The sequence below is a fragment of the Schistocerca serialis genome, chromosome 2 (assembly GCF_023864345.2).
Source record: "Schistocerca serialis cubense isolate TAMUIC-IGC-003099 chromosome 2, iqSchSeri2.2, whole genome shotgun sequence".
Lineage (NCBI taxonomy): Eukaryota > Metazoa > Arthropoda > Insecta > Orthoptera > Acrididae > Schistocerca > Schistocerca serialis.
Window position 1 is genome coordinate 536,412,248 of NC_064639.1, and position 22,317 is coordinate 536,434,564.

The 22,317-nt window shown below is 37.3% G+C and overlaps 1 protein-coding gene across 1 annotated transcript in view; it reads right to left on the minus strand.

Moving 5' to 3' along the window:
* Window positions 1-285: 285 nt before the first annotated feature.
* The window catches only part of LOC126457507 (cullin-3), a 225,411-nt gene continuing 203,379 nt past the window's right edge, over window positions 286-22,317 (minus strand). The window contains exons 13-16 of the mRNA XM_050093842.1: window positions 13,175-13,313; window positions 12,377-12,504; window positions 7,398-7,456; window positions 286-2,926 (exon numbers count right to left, since the gene is read on the minus strand). Coding sequence (XP_049949799.1) covers window positions 7,432-7,456; window positions 12,377-12,504; window positions 13,175-13,313 — 292 coding nt within the window. The 3' untranslated portion in view covers window positions 286-2,926; window positions 7,398-7,431. The remainder of the gene's footprint in view (window positions 2,927-7,397; window positions 7,457-12,376; window positions 12,505-13,174; window positions 13,314-22,317) is intronic.

Sequence of the window (22,317 nt, forward strand, 5' to 3'; positions counted from 1 at the left end):
TAGCACTGCAAAATCAACTACACTTGAAAACCCTTCACTTATTTTTTAGTGTCCATGTGTATAACTGAATTCTGATTTCATAATGCTTACGAGCTCTAGCTCAATTTCATTGCTAACATGTATCTATCAAAAAGTTAATTCTTATACCAATTTTTGAGAACTTTGGCACCAGATTCAATAATTTAATAACACTAAAAATGTACACAAGAGCTCCACCAAGATAAACTTAATACTTTATAACATAGGAGTATTTCAGTTAGGGGAAAAACAGTTTTTTACAAAACATGTAAGAAGTATTTTTTATTATATACATACAGTATGGGCTTCTTTAAAAAATATGTGTAGGTACCTACACTCCACCTTCACTAAGTCAGGAGTTCACAACAAGAGGTGTATTATTCAACTGCTATTTAAATTATGCCCATTTCTGTGTAAATGACCTGTATATTGAAAAGTCTGGTGAGCATCTATAATAATCGAAAGGTCATGACGATGAGGTTTCAATAACTGTAATCAAAAGCGTATCATGTGCTGAGAATACTACTTAACTAAAACACGAACTCAAATAAATACAAATAGTTTCCAGCAAATAAAGATGCAAACTTTGGCCTTCAAAACATTGTAACAAGTAATTTCCACTGAAAAGTAAAAAGTGTGCTACAATATATATGAGAAGGATACTGTATAGAATTAGTGGTAATGCCAATTAATTTTAGAGTAGCATCTATCTGCAATATTCATAAGTAAATTATTCGTTATGTGAACTTACACTTGTAAACAATGCAAACAGAAGTTATATTTTTACAGGATTATCAATGCACTGTGGAACAAGAACAAGTGGAAAAACTTAACAGTAACTTGAAAAAGAGTAAATGAGACCATGAAACTAAAATTGATATTACCAAGCAACACTAAGCCAAAGAAAAAAAATTCAAGTTTTATTTAGTGTGTGGTAATTTACTGAGTGTATGGGCACAGAAGCAAACAGCTGGGGGGAGAGGGTGAGACAGAATGGGGTTAATTCTTTGACACTGTCACAAAGACGTTCATAGCAAACAGAGGAGGACAGCATTGTGTACTTAATGGTATCTCAGGCTAGTGCCTCAAGAACAAGGGAGGATTATGAGGTTCATCTAAAGCAGATCAAAAATAAATCGCTGCCCCTTTTCCCATCAGTTATCATATCTACTAACCATTTCAGTCGTTTCTTTCAATGTACACAAGAAGTAAATTTTGGAAAAACCTGCAGTAAGACATTAAAAGAGATTTTGTTACAAAATTCACAATCTTTAGCTCTTTACAAAGTTCTGGATACAAATAACATTTATGAAAAAAAGTAAAATCAAGTGATGTTTTCAACTAATAATCCATTTCTCAAAGCATTACAATGCACTGTAATTAACGGAAGTGTAGCAACTGATGAGCTAATAAGCTCTAATTATATGATCATCTGTGCATCCGTACAGTTCCATAATTTGCATTCATAAATATTATAAAAATATTTAGCCTACTACAGTCACCATTTCTCGAAAGGACGTAACACTCTTAGTTCAATATAACAAAATTCTGCAATAAAAGAAAATTTACATTCAAGAGTTGCTATAAGAGAAATCTCATACATATATATACAAAAATGTACAACTGAATAACGATAGTAATAAAATAATAACTGCAGTAAATAATAATATTAATAAGGACTTTAAAATTTTAAAAAGTGTCTGAACAAAAACCATATTCTGACTTTTTTAAACATATTTTCACGGTGGCCAGAAATACTGATTTATTTTGAAACATCTTTTTCTTTTTATTATTTATCTGACAAATAACTGAGTCTACTCCTTTGAAACTTCTGAAATTTATTTACAAGTCATAAAATACAATCAAACAATTTCATTTCAAAGAATGCCACAATATCAATGACTAAATCCCTTTTGTTAATAGGATTTCATTCCATAAAAACTGATTATGCAACACAATTTAAGATGCATTCTCAAGTACAAACAACAAGAAATGGGAAGAATTCTTTTCTTTAACAATGTTTGAATTATGATGGTGTATGCCCTACCTTGTGGGTCCATATATTAAAACACAAGAAAAGCACTGAAATAAACTAACAGTTCCTGACATTATCAGAAAGTACAATTGTTCTCAGGAAACTCTAAAAAGCCAAAACACGGTTAAAGCTGGCATACTGACTTTTAAGGTGTACAGTACTGTTATCACTGCACATGTGGCTCTTGCTTCCACTCTGGCACGAAGTCTTTCACAAAATCTGACATGAGAGGGTGCCCAATGTCTTATCACACCCTACAGTTTCCTCAATTTGAAGTTAACTGTATCACAGTCAAAGATGTAATTACAAACACAATCATGACACAGGAAGCTACAGCTTCATTATAAATCCTGAGAAGTTCGAATACCACAAACTGTCACAAACAGTCGGAGTACGAAAAACTCATCACTCTTCTGAGTATCTGTTAACACAATGTCTTATGTTGCTTGAAGCGCACATACTAGTCTTAACAACAATCGTTCTTGTCGTCCAACAACGTCTGAACATTTTATCACAGTCAGGAGGTCACTGCTGATTGTAGCATAGAAATGTGTAAGTGTGCACAGCCAGAAGCAGTTGTCGACTGTAATGCTGATCATGGTGATAACTCACTTTTTACAGAACTACGTGTAAATGAAAATGAGTAACTCTTATTAGATGTAGAGAAACTTTGAAAATTTTTTCATCACAAATAATTTAATTTTGGGTATGCAAATTGAAAACAATAAACATTTTACACCGGTCTTCAAGGAATATTTGAGCTCATCACGACAGCTTTTCCAGATACGTTATCACAGGCAAACATGCTTCATCTAGCTTCAATGCATCTTGTCATCCTTGATCCACACATCTTCGAAGATGTGAAGACAAATGCTGAAAATAGTAGTACTGATAAGGATCATGTAGTACAATTACTAAAAAGATCCACTTAATATAAGCAAAATAAAATGGCTAATCATCAAATTAAAAAAAATTATTATCACAAAAGTAATAGATTTTTATACACAAAATTATCACAAAAACAGCAAATTTAAACATTGCAAATTGGATTTGGATGGGGGCATGAAGACAGACTATAAACAATATTATAGATATCATAATTCTAATGGATGAGCCTTGGACAATTCTTTCAGTTGTACAAAAATTTACTTGTGGCCACAAGCACTGTTAGGATGGTTTTTGAAACTGTGTAGTCACAACTATACTCACCACAGTGCCATGTAATCATTTACTTTATCCTAAAGACCCTATTCAAGGTGGAATGTTTTGCCTGCACAGCAGCCAATTTTATTAAACATTTTCAAAGCAGATCTGAACTACTGTCATCTTATGGATTAAAAAAAGAAGCCTACTTACAGAATATTATGAAACCTTATAAAAACAGCATTAGAAGTTTGTTTTATCCACACCAAATGTGATGATATTAGCCGCCCCCCCCCCCCCCCCCCCCCCCCCCCACACACACACACACACACACAAACACAACACAGAGAGAGAGAGAGAGAGAGAGAGAGAGAGAGAGAGAGAGAGAGAGAGAGAGAGAGAGAGAGCACCTCTTCTCAAGTTTGGCAGCCATAGTGTGCAACAACGAAAATTTCATTGGAGAATGAGTCCACTGAAATACTTGTATGGTAAAAAAGTTCTAAAAGAATGAAAATTCATGTGTGTATCTTTTAGGTTAAAGACTGTGCTGATTAATTGTCATTAAATGTGGTAGTTTATATGCCAACTAGATGTGAAGAGACTGATAAAAATGTATTATGAAATAAAAGAAATTATTCAGATAGTAAAGAGAGATGAAAAACTGTGATGGAAGACTAGAATTCAATAGCAAGAAAAAGAAGAGAAAGAAAAATATTAGGAGAACATGGACACAAAGAAAGAAATGGAAAGAGAAGCCACCTAACACAGTTTTGAACACAGCATAATTTAATCATTGCTAAAACTCCTTTTAAGAGTCATGAAAGGAGGTTGCATATGTGGAAGAAACTTGGATACACTGGAGGGATACAGATATGTTACACAGTAATTTACTGGTTATGAACTTAACATATTGCAAACAGTAGGAAATTAAGGAGATGGGATGTGGATGAATTGAAAGAACCAGTAAGTTGTTGACTATTTCAGTAGAAGCGTGATGCATAAATTGACAAACAGGGGAAAGGCATACAATAGGTGGTGAACGGGAAGCTTTCAGAGATGAAATAGTGAACATAACAGGAGATCAGTTGGAGGAGGACTGGTTTAAACTGTTACAAAACATAAGAGGTACTGAATTTAATTAAGGAGAGAAAAAAAAAATAAAGCAGATGTACTAGGAGAAACGGAATATACACACCTAAAAATGAGTCTGGCAAGAATTGAAAAATCCTCAAGTAGGTATGGGCACAGGATTAACACAAGGCTGTAGAATGATCCATGATTATGGAAACGATAGATTCCACCTATAGGACAGCTGGAGGATACATGGACCAAGATTGGAAGCCAATGCAAAGAAAAGAAGGGAAACGGGAAAGCAGAGAAATATAAAGAGTGGATAAGCAATGGAAATGACCCCTAGACAACAGTATGCAAAAGCAAGAGGAAATAGATGAAGATGAGATGGGAAATATGGTAATGCAAGAAAAATTCAATGAGGCACTGAAAGACTGACGTCAAGACATAGCACCTGGACTAGATGGCAGCCATTTAGAATTATTGAGATCCTTAAAAACTTCCTGTCGGATTAAAACTGTGTGCTGAACCGAGACTCGAGCTGGGGACCTTTGCCATTTGCAGGCAAGTGTTCTACCTTCTGAGTTACCCAAGCATGACTCGCGTCCCATCCTCATAGCCTTACTTCTGCCAGTAGTTCGTCTCCTATCTTCCAAAGCAAAGATGCTGTGACTTAACAAACGGGAAAGTGCTGGTAGATAGACACAATAAAACACAGACGAAAGGATGTGGGTTTTAAGGGAGAGGGTAAGGAGTCATTCCAATCCCGGGAGTGGAAGGGCTTACCTCAGAGAGGGGGGGAAGGGTCAGGTATACACGCACGCGCCCACACGCCCACACGCCCACACGCCCACACGCGCACACGCCCACACGCGCACACGCGCACACGCGCACACGCGCACACCCGCACACCCGCACACCCGCACGCGCGCACACGCGCACACACGCACACACGCACACACGCACACACGCACACACGCACACACGCACACACGCACATATACACATATACAGACACAAGCAGACATATGTAAAGGCAAAGGGTTTGGGCAGAGATGTCAGACGAGGTGGAAGTACAGAGGCAAAGATGTTGTTAAGTGACATGTGATATACGAGGGGCGGCAACTTGAAATTAGCGGAGGTTGAGGCCAGGTGGGTAACAGGAAGAGAGGATATATTGAAGGGCAAGTTCCCATCTCCTGAGTTCTCATAGGTTGGTGTCAGTGGGAAGTATCCAGATAACCCGGACGGTGTAACACTGTTCCAAGGTGTGCTGGCCATGCACCAAGGCATGTTTAGCCACAGGGTGATCCTCATTACCAACAAACACTGTCTGCCTGTGTCCGTTCATGCGAATGGACAGTTTGTTGCTGGTCATGCCCACATAGAAGGCTTCACAGTGTAGGCAGGTCAGTTGGTAAATCACGTGGGTGCTTTCACACGTGGCTCTGCCTTTGATCGTGTACACCTTCCGGGTTACAGGACTGGAGTAGGTGGTGGTGGGAGGGTGCATGGGACAGGTTTTACACTGGGGGCGGTTACAAGGGTAGGAGCCAGAGGGTAGGGAAGGTGGTTTGGGGATTTCATAGGGATGAACCAAGAGGTTACGAAGGTTAGGTGGACGGGGGAAAGACACTCTTGGTGGGGTGGGGAGGATTTCATGAAGGATGGATCTCATTTCAGGGCAGGATTTGAGGAAGTCCTACCCCTGCTGGAGAGCCACATTCAGAGTCTGATCCAGTCCCGGAAAGTATCCTGTCACAAGCGGGGCACTTTTGGGGTTCTTCTGTGGGAGGTTCTGGGTTTGAGGGGATGAGGAAGTGGCTCTGCTTATTTGCTTCTGTACCAGGTCGGGGGGGACTGCTCTTCCAAGTCCTTTGCTGTCTCCGACAGAATTATAATGTCATCGGCGAACCTCAAAGTTTTTATTTCTTCTCCATGGATTTTAATACCTACTCCGAACTTTTCTTTTGTTTCCTTTAGTGCTTGCTCAATACACAGATTGAATAACATTGGGGATAGGCTACAACCCTGTCTCACTCCCTTCCCAACCACTGCTTCCCTTTCATACCCCCTGACTCTTATAACTGCCATCTGATTTCTGTACAAATTGTAAATAGCCTTTCGCTCTCTTTATTTTACCCCCGGCCACCATCAGAATTGGAACGAGAGTATTCCAGTCAACATTGTCAAAAGCTTTCTCTAAGTCTACAAATGCTAGAAATGTAGGTTTGCCTTTCCTTAATCTTTCTTCTAAGATTGGTTGTAAGGTCAGTATTGCCTCACGTGTTCCAACATTTCTACGGAATCTGAACTGATCTTCCCCGAGGTCATAAATATGAGAGATGTGTGCAAATTTGGTTTGCCAAGTTCTGCACAATAATATTTATTATAGAGAATGTCAGTGGGACAGTTACTTTCATAACTTACAGGGGCAAGCAGAAAAAGTTTCAAATTAAGTCTATAGGATGTTGAAAACAGTTGAGGTGGTGAGCTACAGACAGGACAGTAAGGGGGTCTGCAGTTTATTACTTATCTGTACTCAAGAATTATTTTGTGACATTGTTTGTGAGAGTTGTGCGAGTATGAAGGTGTGTGGTTTTCTGCACCTGAAGGGGGACATTATTAGATAGCTTAGTCTACTTTTAAATGTTTCTGTCTCTCGCTCAATGTCTCCCCTAAATGGTGAGTATCAATCTATCCAAATTCACACGATGTTTATTAGGAACCATTAATCATACAAAGCTTTACTTTTGAGAGCATTGATGATATTTCATATTTCACAAGCGAATGTGAAAGAAATTTTAATGTCATGAAATTTATTCTGTACTGCTTCTTCATTGTATTGGTTTGTGACCAACTCCTCCTTCACAGGAACCATTCACATCAATTTTTTCCATTTAGTATACTGAAAAGTAATTATAAAATAATATGCTACACAAAACAGTCTTTTCTAAACTGAGAACATTGCTAGAGCCTTCCCACAAATTTTTTGAGTTACGCATATGCATGCATGCATCCACGCTCTCAACCCCTTCATGAAGAACCTGCAACCAACACTTGTTCAGTGGCAACAAATGATTCTGGCCTCTCTTAAATGATTCCATAGCAACTTTAAAGTTTTACTAACCTGTTTAAAGGCATCTTGTTAACAGGTATCTTGCTCAAGCAACATATGTGTAAATTTTCCTGAAATAAATGTAAAGTACATGCATTAGTGGAGGTAGTGAAGTATAACATTTACCAAAGAATGAAATAGTATACTCATAAGTTCCACAAAACTGTGGAACGAAGATGCAAAGATCATTGAAGATAGAAAGATCACTGAGTACAAATTCACATCAGGCAAATTTTTGTCCAGTGAGAATTGCTATAGCTTATTTTTTAAAATGCAGTTAAAGCATAGAAGCTAACAGTAAGTAGTACCTGTAAAAACAGTATAAAAAAGTAATATTTTCAATGTAATAATGAAAGACATTTAATAACATTGCACAGAGAGCAGTGTATCATTAGTAACTTTTATCTGGATTTGTTTTTGCTTGTGTGATGATGAAAGTCTGAAATTTTATTTACATCTTGGAACTAATAACTCTAGTTTTCAGGGGTCAAAGGGAGACTGGTAATGGTAACAAAGAGCTAACAATAGTGAGCTGTAAGTAATATATGTGTTTTACTTTTTATGACATACAATAAACACTGAAGTGTAACTGTACACTTTATTGATATTGTTTTACTGAAAAGACAGATTCTTCTTCTTCAGTAGCTCTACAGCCCTTGGTGAGCCTTGGCTTCTTCAACAATCTTCCTCCACATTTCTCGGTTATTTGCTGCTCTTTTCCATCCCCGGACTCCCATATTGCTGATATCCATTATTACCTCATCGATCCATCTTCTTCTAGGTCTCCCTTTTCGCCTAACTGAATGGATCATACCTTTCATCATTTTCTTTGGAATTCTATCCTCTGCCATTCTTTCCAAGTGTCCTAGCCATCGTATTCGCTGTGATTTCACAAATTTTACTATGTCCCTGCCTTGTATTAACTCTTGTAATTCGGCACTGTAGCGTATTCTCCAGCGTTCTTCCTCCCTTATTGGCCCATAGATTTTGCGTAGTATTTTCCGCTCAATGCTTCTTAGAGCATTTTTATCATGTTCTGTCAATGTCCATACCTCTGAGCCATATGTGATAACTGGGCGGACTAGGGAATTATATATTAGCAGTTTAGTTTTTCTTGTAACAAGGTTATTTTTGAAAAGCTGCATATTTGCAAAGTAAGCTCTGTTTCCTGCTTGTATTCTTTCCCTTATAGCCTTTCCAATACTGTTATCATTGTTATTAGGGCTCCCAAGTAGTTAAAAGAGGACACTCCATTAAACCATTTCCCATTGATGTTTAGGTTTTTAGGGGTTCTTCTGGCCTCAGATTGTGACATTACCATATATTTTGTTTTGTTTTCATTTACTATGAGGCCAATTTTTAAGACTTCTGTTTCCACTGCCCGGTATGTTTCTAGGAGTGTATTGGTATTTCTTCCTACTATAGCAATGTCATCAGCGTATGCACATATCTGGCTAGTTTTCATAAATATGGTGCCTCTTTTGTTGATTTTATTTACTGCACTATGCAGGGCTATGTTGAATAGGACAGTGGAGAGACTTTCCCCTTGCTTCACACCTTTATTAAAGTCAAAGCTTTCACTTGTTCTGCTAAGGACCTTTACTTTTGCTCTTGTCTCTGTCATTGTCATTCTGATTAGTCTTATTAATTTAGCACATATACCAACTTCTTTCAGTACTCTGTATAGTTCTTGCCGATTTATGCTGTCAAAGGCTTGTTTGAAATCGATGAATAAGAAATGCAGATCTATATCATATTCACATTCATAGAACTTTTCCATCATTTGCCTTATCACAAATATTTGATCAGTTGTTCCTCTGCCTGGTCGAAAGCCACACTGATATTCCCCTAGTATGCCTTCTGCACACTTCCGTATCCTTTCGTTTAATATACTTGTGAAGATCTTATAAGCTGTACTTAGGAGTGTTACACCTCTATAGTTTTCACATGCTGTTCTGTCCCCTTTCTTATAAATGGGGACTATTATTCCAATTTTCCAATTATCTGGCATAGTTTCTGTTTCCCATATATCTGATATTAATGTGTGCAGTTCCTTTATTACAGCCTCACCACCAGTTTTTATTAATTCAGCAATTATGCTGTCTTCCCCAGGGGCTCGATTGTTTTTTGACTTGTGCACAGCCTGGGAGACCTCTTGTAGTGTTGGCTTTCTTGCCTCATTGGTTTCATTGTCTACTTCCAGCTCCACTCTTCCCTCCTGTGCAGCTGTCTCTTCATCTTCTAGGCTGGCGCTTAGTGTATCTTTGAAATACTCTGCCCATCTTCCCACTATCTGTTCTTCCTCCCTTATCATTTTCCCATCTTTACTGGAACAGGTCGTTGTTTTTGGTTGGAATCTATTCTTCATTTTGCCTATGGCATGATAGAACTTTCTTAGTTCACTCTGTTCCTTTAGTTCTTCTAGTTCTTGAAATTTCTTCTTATTCCACTCCCTTTTCTTTCTCTTGGACAGCCCGTTAGCTCTTCTCCTTAATTCTCTACATTGTTCCACATTATTTCTGGTTGAAAAGACAGATTGCATGTGTTGAAAACAACGTATTGCTGCTGTGAATATTCAGTAATTTAATGTACTTGATGAACACACACATGAACTCTGCATGCTGTTGAAAACTGAGACAGTTAACAGCAAACCCATACGACAAAAAATTCAGCTTTAGAGGAGAGTGAAGAAATATATTGTGATCTTTATATCAAACAAACATAAAATATTAAATGAAAAAAGAATGGAAAATAAATTTCAAGCCATACATTAAATAAAAATTGACATACGATGTCGCTGTGTCAACAAAGTGACATACAAAGTTGCAGTTCAACACCAACAGTGAATTCTATGCATCATCAATACTGCCATTTAATACCGGATCATTTAAGTTTTGAGTATTAGTGCACACAGTTTTAAAGAAGTGGCAGTTGTATGTCAAGGACCAACAACACGGTCTGACTGACTTATACTATACATTATTTTCACATAGGCTAATGCCCAGTGACTAATCATACGTGGAACTTCATGTTATATCTTCTGTTGGCAGGTAAAGTGCCAAGTATAGTGGGTAATAGCAATGTGATGCTTCAAAGTTTTGCTGGTAAAAATTGTAATCTCTAGGTTTATGAATTCATAAATTTGCTTAACATTTCTACATCTTTCCTATCTGTCTTCTCCAGCTGTGTCAAACTCAAGATTTCAGTTTTCCACTGTTTGGACTCTGTTCTAAACTGGGAACCAGACAAGACACACATGGTCTATTACGACAACAACTGTTTCCCTCAGTGTTCCACTGCAGTTACACTCTCACGTAATTCTAAAATTAGGCCGATAACATTACCACTGACATCTAAGCAAATTGGGCACTGGATTGCAAATTTTATGTAAACTGAAGTTACCATCTCACTGTTGATTCAGTCACTTGTCACATTAAATCTCCATTAGCTCCTTTGTGAACCCTGCATACTAGTTCAGCAGTTCCAATATTATTTTGGTATGTCTCTCAACATTTCGAGATATAGAAGTAAGATGTAAAGAACATGGTTACAACTGACTTAAGCAGCTATCCAAAAAAGCAAGAGGCAGCTTTCTTCACTTGTGAGTATACCATTGAACTTTGTTTATTTATCATACAACATGTGTGTCGCATTGCATACTAACTTTTGCAAGAAACATCATTTAGTTATCTTGACTCGTTTTAGATAAGATGATTTTTATGACCACGAGTTGAGATGTGCAAAGAGATGAATAGGTATGTTGTGCGCGACCGTCCTTCAGCTATGAAACTTGAGAATGAAGTGAGATAGTCTTCTGCTCTCAACTTTAAATACAATTTCAATATCTTATCTACATTTCATTTACTGTTAAGTAGGCGCTAAAATCAACTATACACAAAGTTTACACAGTATGTTTTAACGCTGCAAAATCTTTAAAATTTTATGCCGCGTTTTACTTAATTCAGTGAAACATAGAGGTACGATGGATAACGAAAAGAAATTCCGTTCTTTATGGAGTGGAAATAACAGACTGTAAGATGCACAAAAATCAAATTATTTCATCTAATAGTTTTCAAAAAATCAGATGATAAGTATTTCGTATTGACCAGAACGTTGTCTGTCAGTACATGCAGCAGTATTTGGTGAGCAAGTCTGTAGCAGTGGAAAAGTTAATGAACAAGGATAGAAGCTTCAACTAAAAGCATGTGATCCAGCACTCAGTTCGCACAGTTTTCATCAGGTAATGTATAAATCAACAAACGGAATGGTTAAGGAAGGGTTTTTCAGCTGAATGTGATTGCTAGTGTCAGCAAAAAAACACTGTAATAAAAGATTAGGTGCAGTTTTCCCAGTTTGCAGTTTGCTTAGTGTTTAGAAAGTGAGCACGTGAGTTCCAAGTTCAATAACCAAATGACCATTTGAAGAGCTATCTACATATTATCGAAAAATGACAACATTTATTCATCTTAAAATGAGAGTAAGAAAACAACTACTTTATAGGTACTAAGCGTAGAGCCTCACCTTATTTAAACTTACAACCCCCCCCCCCCCCCCCCCACACACACACACACACACACACACACACACACACACACACTTTTCCCAAACTGAGTATTTGAAAACAGATTCAATTTTGCACCCACGAAACCTTTTCAAGGGGATAAATTGCAAGCAGTAGTTAAACAGCTGTCTGCCAGTGGCATAAGCCGAAAACATGAAGTGTCTATACCCATGGAAAGATCAAGTTCTGGCAGAATGAGCACAGAGCAGCAATGAACAAGTCATTATGTCTTACATCAACATGACAACTGAAAAACTGCTTGGAAAATTTAGCAGCCTTAGTAAAGCTTTTAAAAGTTTTCATTTTTCACTTACAGATGCTAATTTTTTACCTCCTCCTTGAACAAAATTACCACCTGCAAGCATAAAATGACAACTTGAAGTAACACACAGTTATTTATTAACTTATACATAGTGCATTACACATTTACCTATCCTCTGGTGTTCTTGCTAAGTACTCCCTCTCAATTAATCCTTCTATCCTCTTCTTGATTATAACAGGTGACGGAAGAAATCGACTTTTCAACTGTTCTGTTACCTCTGTTACAAGGACGTTGTGCTGAAATCAATCCAATTAATTGTAAATGGCACATGTTACTACCAAATGTTAAGGCAGAAGTGACAACTAACTAAAAATGACTCATAGAACTTTTATCAGAAGTGCATATGAGCAGATCCTAGGACTGGAAGAAATATGAATGACCCTCCTTAACATATCGTGATCAAAATATGTGGCTGCAAATCTGTGAAACTGCTTCAATCATCTATAATTACCTTGTATTAAATGTCTATTGAAGTCCAGCTGCAGCCTGAAACTGCAGTTGGTCACGAACATACAGGAGAATGAATATACTGGCAAACAGCAATACTTTTAGTTTTTACATTCAATATTAAAATTTAAAAAGTAATTACATTACTTTAAAAGAAATTTTAAGTGGTTGCATCTATCACTGTTATAGTGATAAGTTTTACTTAAATAAAGTATGAACAAACATGTAGGCAAAAACATAACTGGCAACTATTGTCTTTTACAGTTACTGAATCCACTGCAGCATTGGTAGTTACCAAGTACTGTCTCAGGTGTGTACCAGTACCACATCTGGCAATAAGTTGGGACTGCAAGGTCAGTTCATTCATATAATCCAAAATTACACAGCTATAATGAAATCAGGAATGTCCCACAAAAGAATGTAGTACATAATAAGCTGAAGGAAAGACACTGCACTTACAGTCATTCTCTTGCGCGCTTTCATAATTCGTACAATAGCTGCTTCAATTTCATGTTTTCTGTCTTCATCAACTTTATTACGTGTTTCTCGTCTCTCTGGCTCAGACTCTCCCTTTGCTGCAACTGTCTGAATCTTTACCCTAAAATAAGCAGTTTACAGAATTAGTTTGCTTTCTCATTCAGCTACAACGAATGTAATATCTATTTTAAACCAAACTTGTACATAAACACAGTCTGTGAGGCATAGAGTTAGAAATAGTAAACATATCATAAACAGGGAAGAGGAAGTGACTGAAGATGAGATGGGGATGTACACCACAAGAAGAATTCAACAAAGCACTAGACGATCTAAACTGAAACAAGGCACATGGAATAGGCAACAACCATTCCACATATATGCCGGATATTTGAGATAGATGGGGGAATGCACTCTTATTTGAAGGAGGCAGGCACTAACACATGAGGGTATTACCAAAATAGCAAATTACTGAGTCATGGTTGCAAAATATTAACACAAAGTGTCAATTTAAAAAATGGAATGACGTAGAAGGTAACCAAAGGTGCATTTGGGTTTCCAAGAAACGGAGGAACATGAAAGACAATATTAATGACCTTCACAGAAGACAGATTAAAGAAAGAAACCTACATTTCCAGCACTTGCACATTCAGAAAAAGTGTTTGCCAATGCTGACTACCGAGTGGTTCTAGGCGCTACAGTCTGGAACCGCGCGACCGCTACGGTCGCAGGTTCGAATCCTGCCTCGGGCATGGATGTGTGTGATGTCCTTAGGATAGTTAGGCTTAAGTAGTTCTAAGTTCTAGGGAACTAATGACCTCAGAAGTAAAGTCCCATAGTGCTAGAGCCATTTGAACCAATGCTGACTACAATACAGTCTTTGCATCTCTCAAGTTATTAGTGATACAATACAGAGAACAAAGTTCATCTCTCACCTGCGTAACAGTTGAACAATGGAGAATCTGCGATGGAATAACAATATGGCGTTAATGCCAGACAGGCGCATAGACAATATCTAGCTGTTTTTTTATCAATGTGTTTCCTCTAAGAGGTGGATAACAATCTATACATTTAATACTGTTATATAATAGTTGGTGACATGAAATGGAGGCAGTAATTCTGAACTTATAACCGTAGTTAATTTTCTGACTTTTTTGACCAATTTTATTCGATAATTACTATATATATATATATATATATATATATATATATATATATATATATATATATATATATATATATATATATATATATTTTGTATCACTAATAACTTGAGAGATGCAAAGACTGTATTGTAGTCAGCATATATATATATATATATATATATATATATATATATATATATATATATATATAAGAACCCCCATTTTTAAAGAGATTCCTTGGGAAAAAGTAATTTTTAACATATTCTGACTAATGAAATTTAGAAACTGTTTTACTGACATTGAGTATCTGCATAATATGTTAGCATTACACCTATTTCAAACTTCGGCCACTTACTGATTGTCTACATTATGATAATACAGAAGGACAATTTCTAAGAATGCCTATCAAATGCGCTGGCCCCTTGCGATGTATATCAAATGTGTGACTCTACTGTAATAAACATTGCTTTACCTACCTTCTACCATGATTTAATTTTTAAAAAATTGATTTACTCAGTGTACTCATACAAATCAATCAGCGTGCAGCTCTGTGTTGCTACTATGCAACTGATTTCTGCAAGCAGACTGAAAAAGTAATTCAGTATTTTAAAATTAAACTATGGGAGAAGGTAGGTATTATGTTTATTAACAACAGATTCACACATTCAATATATGTCACTAGGGACCAGTGCATTTGATAGGCAGTCATTCTTGGAAATTACCACAAAAAGAAATAAAATAAACAAAAACAAAAAGAAATGGTTTACACTAATTTTATCTTCACTATCTTTGTTGCTTACCATGTCATCTTTGGTATCATTATTTTTAATCACTATCATCGTCCTAATAGTACAGTTGTGAAATGTATATCTTTGGCATCACAAATATTTTCACTGTTTCTTCCGTATATGTTGCGATATCTGAAGTTATGGTACGATGGAACTTGAGAATGCAGCCGATTTTTTTGCTGAAAATATATTGGAAATCACTTCTATACTGATGTGAGGATGTTACAAAGTGTCTTGCTTCCAAACATATCGTCTGCCTGTTAATCTTTCACTGGCTGCGTAAAACCAGCAGCTGACATATCACCTTCCCTTTCCATCATACCTCACAGTGAGTGTCGACGACATTGTTACAAGAAACATAAGTATTCCACTGGCTCCTGTCTAGACGTTTACTGCCTCCTGCAGAATTGTATACCACTGTCATGTAACCGTCCAATTTTAAGGTCAATTCCAGTAGAATTCAGGCAAACTGAGTTTAAATGCGGTAGACGTTAATAAAAAGCCAAGTAAGTGGTATAGGTTCCCATGGTTCACAGTGTGACATAATTTGCAACCCACTCACCACTCCCCTCCCTTCACTCATCACCATTCTCAGCCAAGCCAATACTGCTGCTCCCCTCCAACCCTTCCACAATCCTGTGCCCAAGTAATCGTGAAAAACAATCTGCGATGACTTCGATGGTGCAGGTCATATGTGCAACAACACCAACTACTTCATAACTAGAAGATTGCACTCAAGTTCAGTAAAATTCTCACACTTTCACTAGTCCCATGATCTAGTGACATCCATTGGTACTATCTCCACAATAAGCCTTGATGCTGGGATTTATTCACGTGATAACAATTACAGACACTTTACTATGATTTACTTAGTTTTCCAGACATTTAATTCTGGATGAATTTGATTTATTGTTTCATCTGAATGTCGTCATCTGTTCTAAAGCTGATTATGGTAATGTTTCACCCAGTATTCCAATACATGAATACTGGCCGAATTTCTCATTTGTGACTCACCTGGTAAATCATTACAGTATCTCATAATCAAATAAAATACTGCCTTGTGTTCACTATTATTTAATGTTTTTTGAAGGACAGCACGTTCACTTTTCAATGTTAAGTTTACTTACAAAGAACCACAAATGTATGAATATGGTATTCATACATGTTTGAGAATTTTTATTGCAAAACTGTTCAAATACGACACAAGCTTGCAAGATGTTAGTGTTAAACTCTGTATCATTCTCTGTTTCATAAAACTTAAATTTTACGCAGAGCAACACACTGCTGTATTGGCTAGTTCATTGTGCCTCGCACATCCCTTGCACTAGTGCCACGAAAGTCAAATGTCACATGTTCAAGCAAGGTCAATACCCTATTGACCAAGTGTTCGAGCAAGGTCAATACCTTATCTCCAGCCTGTTCAAGCACAAGTAACGTTTGCCCTACCTACCCTCCTAAATTTTTCAAAATAAATCTGCACTTGATCTCAATAACCCAAGTATCCTTTGTAAATGTAAGACGACCCCTACATCAATCTGTTAAATAACGTAAAAACATAGACCACAGCAACAATAGTCTAATACGCAAATATGAGATGATCCCATAGTTTTCTAATGACGAAGTTGGGAAAAAACGTTGGGCTTATAATTGAGTAAACGCGATACAGGGTGGTGCATAAGTTTGTAGTGTTTTTCCGTAGATTTAATAAACAACAGATACATATAACAGAGACTTTAGTCATCACCAATGTTTTCTCCTTCACTATTTACAACAGTTTGTCAATGCTGGGGTAAATTTTTGGTTCCATAACTGTAGAAAAACATGTTCAGAGCACATTTTAATCTGGAAATGAAGTTCCTTGAAGGGTGTTCAATAGAGAGCAGAAAAGGTGAAAATCTGAGGGTGCAAGATGAGGCGGGTAATGTTGCTGCAGAATGACTTCATAGCTTGACTCCTGTATAATGTTTTTGTTAGTCTAGCAAAATGTGGGCAGGTGTTATCATGGAGTTGCATCACTTCACACAGACTTCCTGGAGTGGGTCTACAAGGCGTTAAAAACAGTCATTGACAACAAAGGCCAGCAATTTGTAGTACACTACACCATCACTGTTCCACCAGGCACATAACATTATCTTTTGTGGATGCACACAGGCCTTTGTGCAGGGAGTTGCTGCTTCTTTTGGGCTCAACCATTCCTTTCTTTTCCTTATGTTAGCATGTTGTTGTTGTTGTTGTTGTTGTTGTTGTTGTGGTCTTCAGTCCTGAGACTGGTTTGATGCAGCTCTCCATGCTACTCTATCCTGTGCAAGCTTTTTCATCTCCCAGTACCTACTGCAACCTACATCCTTCTGAATCTGTTTAGTGTATTCATCTCTTTGTCTCCCTCCATGCTGCCCTCCAATACTAAATTGGTGATCCCTTGATGCCTCAGAATATGCCCCACCAACAGATCCCTTCTCCTAGTCAAGTTGTGCTACAAATTTTTCTTCTAAAAATGGTTCAAATGGCTCTGAGCACTATGGGACTTAACATCTAAGGTCATCAGTCCCCTAGAACTTAGAACTACTTAAACCTAACTAACCTAAGGACATCACACACATCCATGCCCGAGAAAGAATTCGAACCTGCGACCGTAGCGAAATTTCTCTTCTCTCCAATTATATTCAATACCTCCTCATTAGTTATGTGCTCTACCCATCTAATCTTCAGCAGTCTTCTGTAGCACCACATTTTGAAAGCTTCTATTCTCTTCTTGTCTAAACTATTTATCGTCCACGTTTCACTTCCATACATGGCTACACTCCATCCAAATACTTTCAGAAACGACTTCCTGACACTTAAATATAAATGTTAGCATAAATACACCATTTCCAGTCACCAGTAGTGATATAGGATAGCAAGCCAATTGCTGATGACCAGTTGCTATTTCTGTGATTTTGGCTTCAAGCATGTGGTACCTATACATTCGATTTTTGAATCTTTCCCATTGCGTGCAAGTGTTGCACAATGGTGGAATGATCACAGTTCACACCATTTGCCAGTTCTCGAGTTCAATGATGTGGATCGGTGTGGATTCATGCGTTTACACGATCTTCATTAAACCCTGAAGGGGTCTTCCTGAATGTGGAGAGTCACTAATGTCAAAACACTTCTCTTTTAAACAACAAAACCATTTTCTTGCTGTGCTCTGTACAATGGTACCCCCATACACAGCGCAAATGTTTCTAGCTGTCTCCATTGCTGCCACCCTTCTGCTGAACTCATACACAAGAGTTATATTGGAAATGTTCAGACTTCTCCACTTGGCATTCCATTTTCTAGTGTCCACAGTGCCCCTCACCTTCAAATGACAAAAAGACAATATGTAAACTCAAATAGTAACAGTGAACTACAAATAAAAAATGCAAATTGATAAATAAACTCATAGCATCTGGAATACCAATATACAAAACAAAAACGCTATGACTGATGGGTATCACATGATCTAAGCCAAAATCACAAAAATCAGCAGGTGGCCTTATGTGCATTTCTGCTTGCTTGTCATCATCAATTGGCTCATGAATAACACCGACCATTCCTATCCTGTATTGTTACTGGTGATGAGAAATAGTGTCCACAGCAGTGGTGTGATGTACTATGAATTGCTTCCTTGAGGTGTAATCAACAACTGATATGTCTTGCAGATGCAATTGAGGAATACTGATCACAAAGACTGTGTAAAGGGATGTTACTCCGCAATAATGCCCACCCGCTTTTTGCTAGACTGGCAAAAACCACTATATATGGAAGACATGTTAGGAAGTCCTTTTGCATCCACATTATTCACCTGATCTTGCACCTTCAGATTTTCACTTGTCTGCTCTCTATCGAACAACTCTTCAAGGAACTTCCAATCCAGATGATAATGCGCTCCGAATATGACATGAAGTGCTCTTTTCTTCAAAACCACATGATTGCTACAGTTGCACAATTGAAAATTTGCCACAGTATTCACAGACTACTATAAACAGAGAAGGAGAATGTATTATAGATGAGTCAAGTCTCTGTTATGTGAGTCTGTTGCTTTTCTTATAAACTTATAGAAAAACGATACAAACTTACGCATCAACCCAATACATCCAACATTATAACAGTGTCCCCTGTAGACTATGTAGATAGAGCCGAACACACACACGCACGTCACTCACAGCTAGAGGGTTAAGAAGGGAGTTACAGTCTAACTCCCAAGTTATTCATTGTGTATACTGACCAAGCAATGTAGGAAACCCAGGAGAAATTAGAAAAGAGAATTAAAGAAATGAAAACTTTTGGGATTTTCCAATGACACAGTAATTAGGTCACACATGGCAAACAACTCTGATCAGCAAAAGGGAATGGGTAGTACCTTGAAAATAAGTTATAAAATGAATGTAAAGAAATGAAAAATACAGGTGCTGAAACTTAGTGTGATTAAATTGGGCAACACTGAGAATATTAAATTAGGAAATAAGACACTAAGTATAGAATGTGAGTCTTGCTATTGATGAATGAGATACTAAATGTAGTAGGTGAGTTTTGCTATTTGGACAGTAAAATAACTGACAGTGACTGAAGTAGGAAGGACAAAAAATAGAGACTGACACCGTCAAGAAAAGCTTTTCTGAAAAACAGAAAAATTTTAACACCAAATACAGATTCAAGTGCCAACAATTCTTTTATCAAAGTATCTGTCTGGATTAAAACTTTATATGCAAGTGAAAACTGGACAATAAACCGCAAATAAGAAGTGTATACCGTGTATATTGGAAGCTAAGCCACACTTTTTCCAGTTTGCAGCATCAAAAAACCACTGCAACTGAGAATGAAGTGCAAAGCAAATGGAAGTTCTGAAAAATGGCACTAGGAGCCACCACAACTAAGTTTTGCTGTCAAATATAAGCAGTGAATTTTGTGAAGTGCTGGTGTTAGTGAACCATAATGATGTGCTTCCATTATAGTGCCAAATTCAAGAAGGAAGGTACATCATCTGCAGAAATAAGTTCTAATCATGTTGCAGGTATGCGATACAGGATGGTGACTGCAAAGAGACAAATTATTCCAGCACCAAGAAGGCCTTTAGTGGGTCAAAACATGGCCGGTATCATGCTCTTTAAGTAATTTTAAACAAGTTTGTTAACAAATAGCATCAAAAATGCCTGCCGTGAATGCTGAAATTTTAAAAATTAAGGCACATGAAATTGCTTCAGTGCAAAAAATCAAAAATTTTAACGCTAACTGCAACTGGATCAGTCTTTTCATGAAGCATTTTCACTTCAGAGGCGAACTTAAATTGCACAGAGGTTGCCAAAAAATATGAAAAAAACTTGTGGCACTTCAGCGGTTCATAATCAGATGGTGTGCTGAAAACTAATATCTTCTTGGCCCGATAGGACATGCTGACCAAACTCCTGCATATTTTGACATGCCGTCGAATTATACAGTTGATGCCAGAGAAAAGAAAGATATAAATATTCATTTATCAGAGTGAAAAACTGCAGCTGTCCATCATGATTACTTCCACAGCAGATGGATATGAATTGGCTCCATTTGTAGTTTTCAAGTGAAAGACGTAATTGTAATTCAAAGCGTTTCCATAAACTGTGATTTGTATGAGCAAATGAAAGCGGGTGATTTTGGAGGACATGGTGCTGGAATGGATTAGGCTTGTCATAGTGCAATGCTTGATTTACACAATCTGCTGGTGTTAGATGTGTACACAGGCCATACAACACCTGCAGTAAGACAAAAACTGTTAGAAAGCAAATGGGACTTGACTGTAATTCCAGGCATGATGATGTCAATTCTGCAAATACTTGACATCCTTTTGAATAAGGGAAAGCTTAAATGAGTTTAAACAGACTGGCTTTCAAATAATGACAGACAACTGACACCAACAGGACATGTAAAACATGCAATTTTATCGCAAATGAGCCAATGGCTTGATGACACACAGAACTGTGTTCCAAATCATACTGTGCAACAGACATTTAAAAAATGTTTGATATCAAATGCAATAGATGGTATGGAGGACGATGCTCTGTACAAAGAACTAAGCAACAAGAGTCCTCCATTTCTGACCAGTTTGATGCAGCCTGCCACGAATTCCTTTCCTGTGCCAACCTCATCATCTCCGAGTAATACTTGCAACCTACGTCCTCAATTATTTGCTGAATGTATTCCAATCTCTGTCTTCCTCTACAGTTTTTGCCCTCTACAACTCCCTCTAGTTGAAGTCATTCCCTGATGTCTTAACAGATGTCGTATCACTCTGTCCCTTCCCTTGTTGATGTTTTCCACACTTTTCTTTCCTCTATCCAATTCTCCGCAGAACCTCTTCCTTCCTTACCTTACTAGTCCATCTAATTTTCAACATTTGTCTGTAACACAACATCTCAAATACTTCAATTATCTTTTTTTTCTGGTTTTCACACAGTGCATGTTTCACTACAACACAATGCTGCGCTCCAAATGTACACTCTCAGAAATTTCTTCCTCAAATTAAGGCCGATGTTTGATACTAGTAAAACTTTCCTTAGCCAGGAATTCCCTTTTTGCCACCACTAAGCTGCTTTTGATGTCCTCCTTTCACTCTCCGTTGTTTGTTATTTTACTACCTAGGTAGTAGAATTTCTTAACTCCATCTATTTCGTGACCATCAATCCTGATGTTTTAAGTTTCCCCCTGTTCTCATTTCTGCTACTTCTCATTACTTTTGTCTATCTTTGATTTACTCTCAATCCATATTCTGTACTCATTAGAGTGTTCATTCCATTCAGCGGATAATGTAATTCTTATTCACTTTCACTCAGGAATGCAATGTCATCAGCAAATCGTATCATTGATATCCGATATCCTTTCACCTTGAATTTTAATTCTATTCCTGAATCTCTGTTTTATTTCCATCATTGCTTCTTGGATGTACAGATTGAACAGTAGGGGCATAAGACTACATCCCTGCCTTAAACCCTTTTTAGTCTGAGCAGTTGGTTCTTGGTCATCCACTCTTATTATTTATTCCCTCTTGGCTCTTGTACATAGTATATATTACCAATCTCTCTCTATAGCTTACCCCTATTTATCTAATAATTTCAAACATCTTGCACCATTTTATATTGTCGAATTCTTTTCCCAGGTCAACAAATTCTATGAACGGCTCAATTTTTCTTTAAATCAAGTG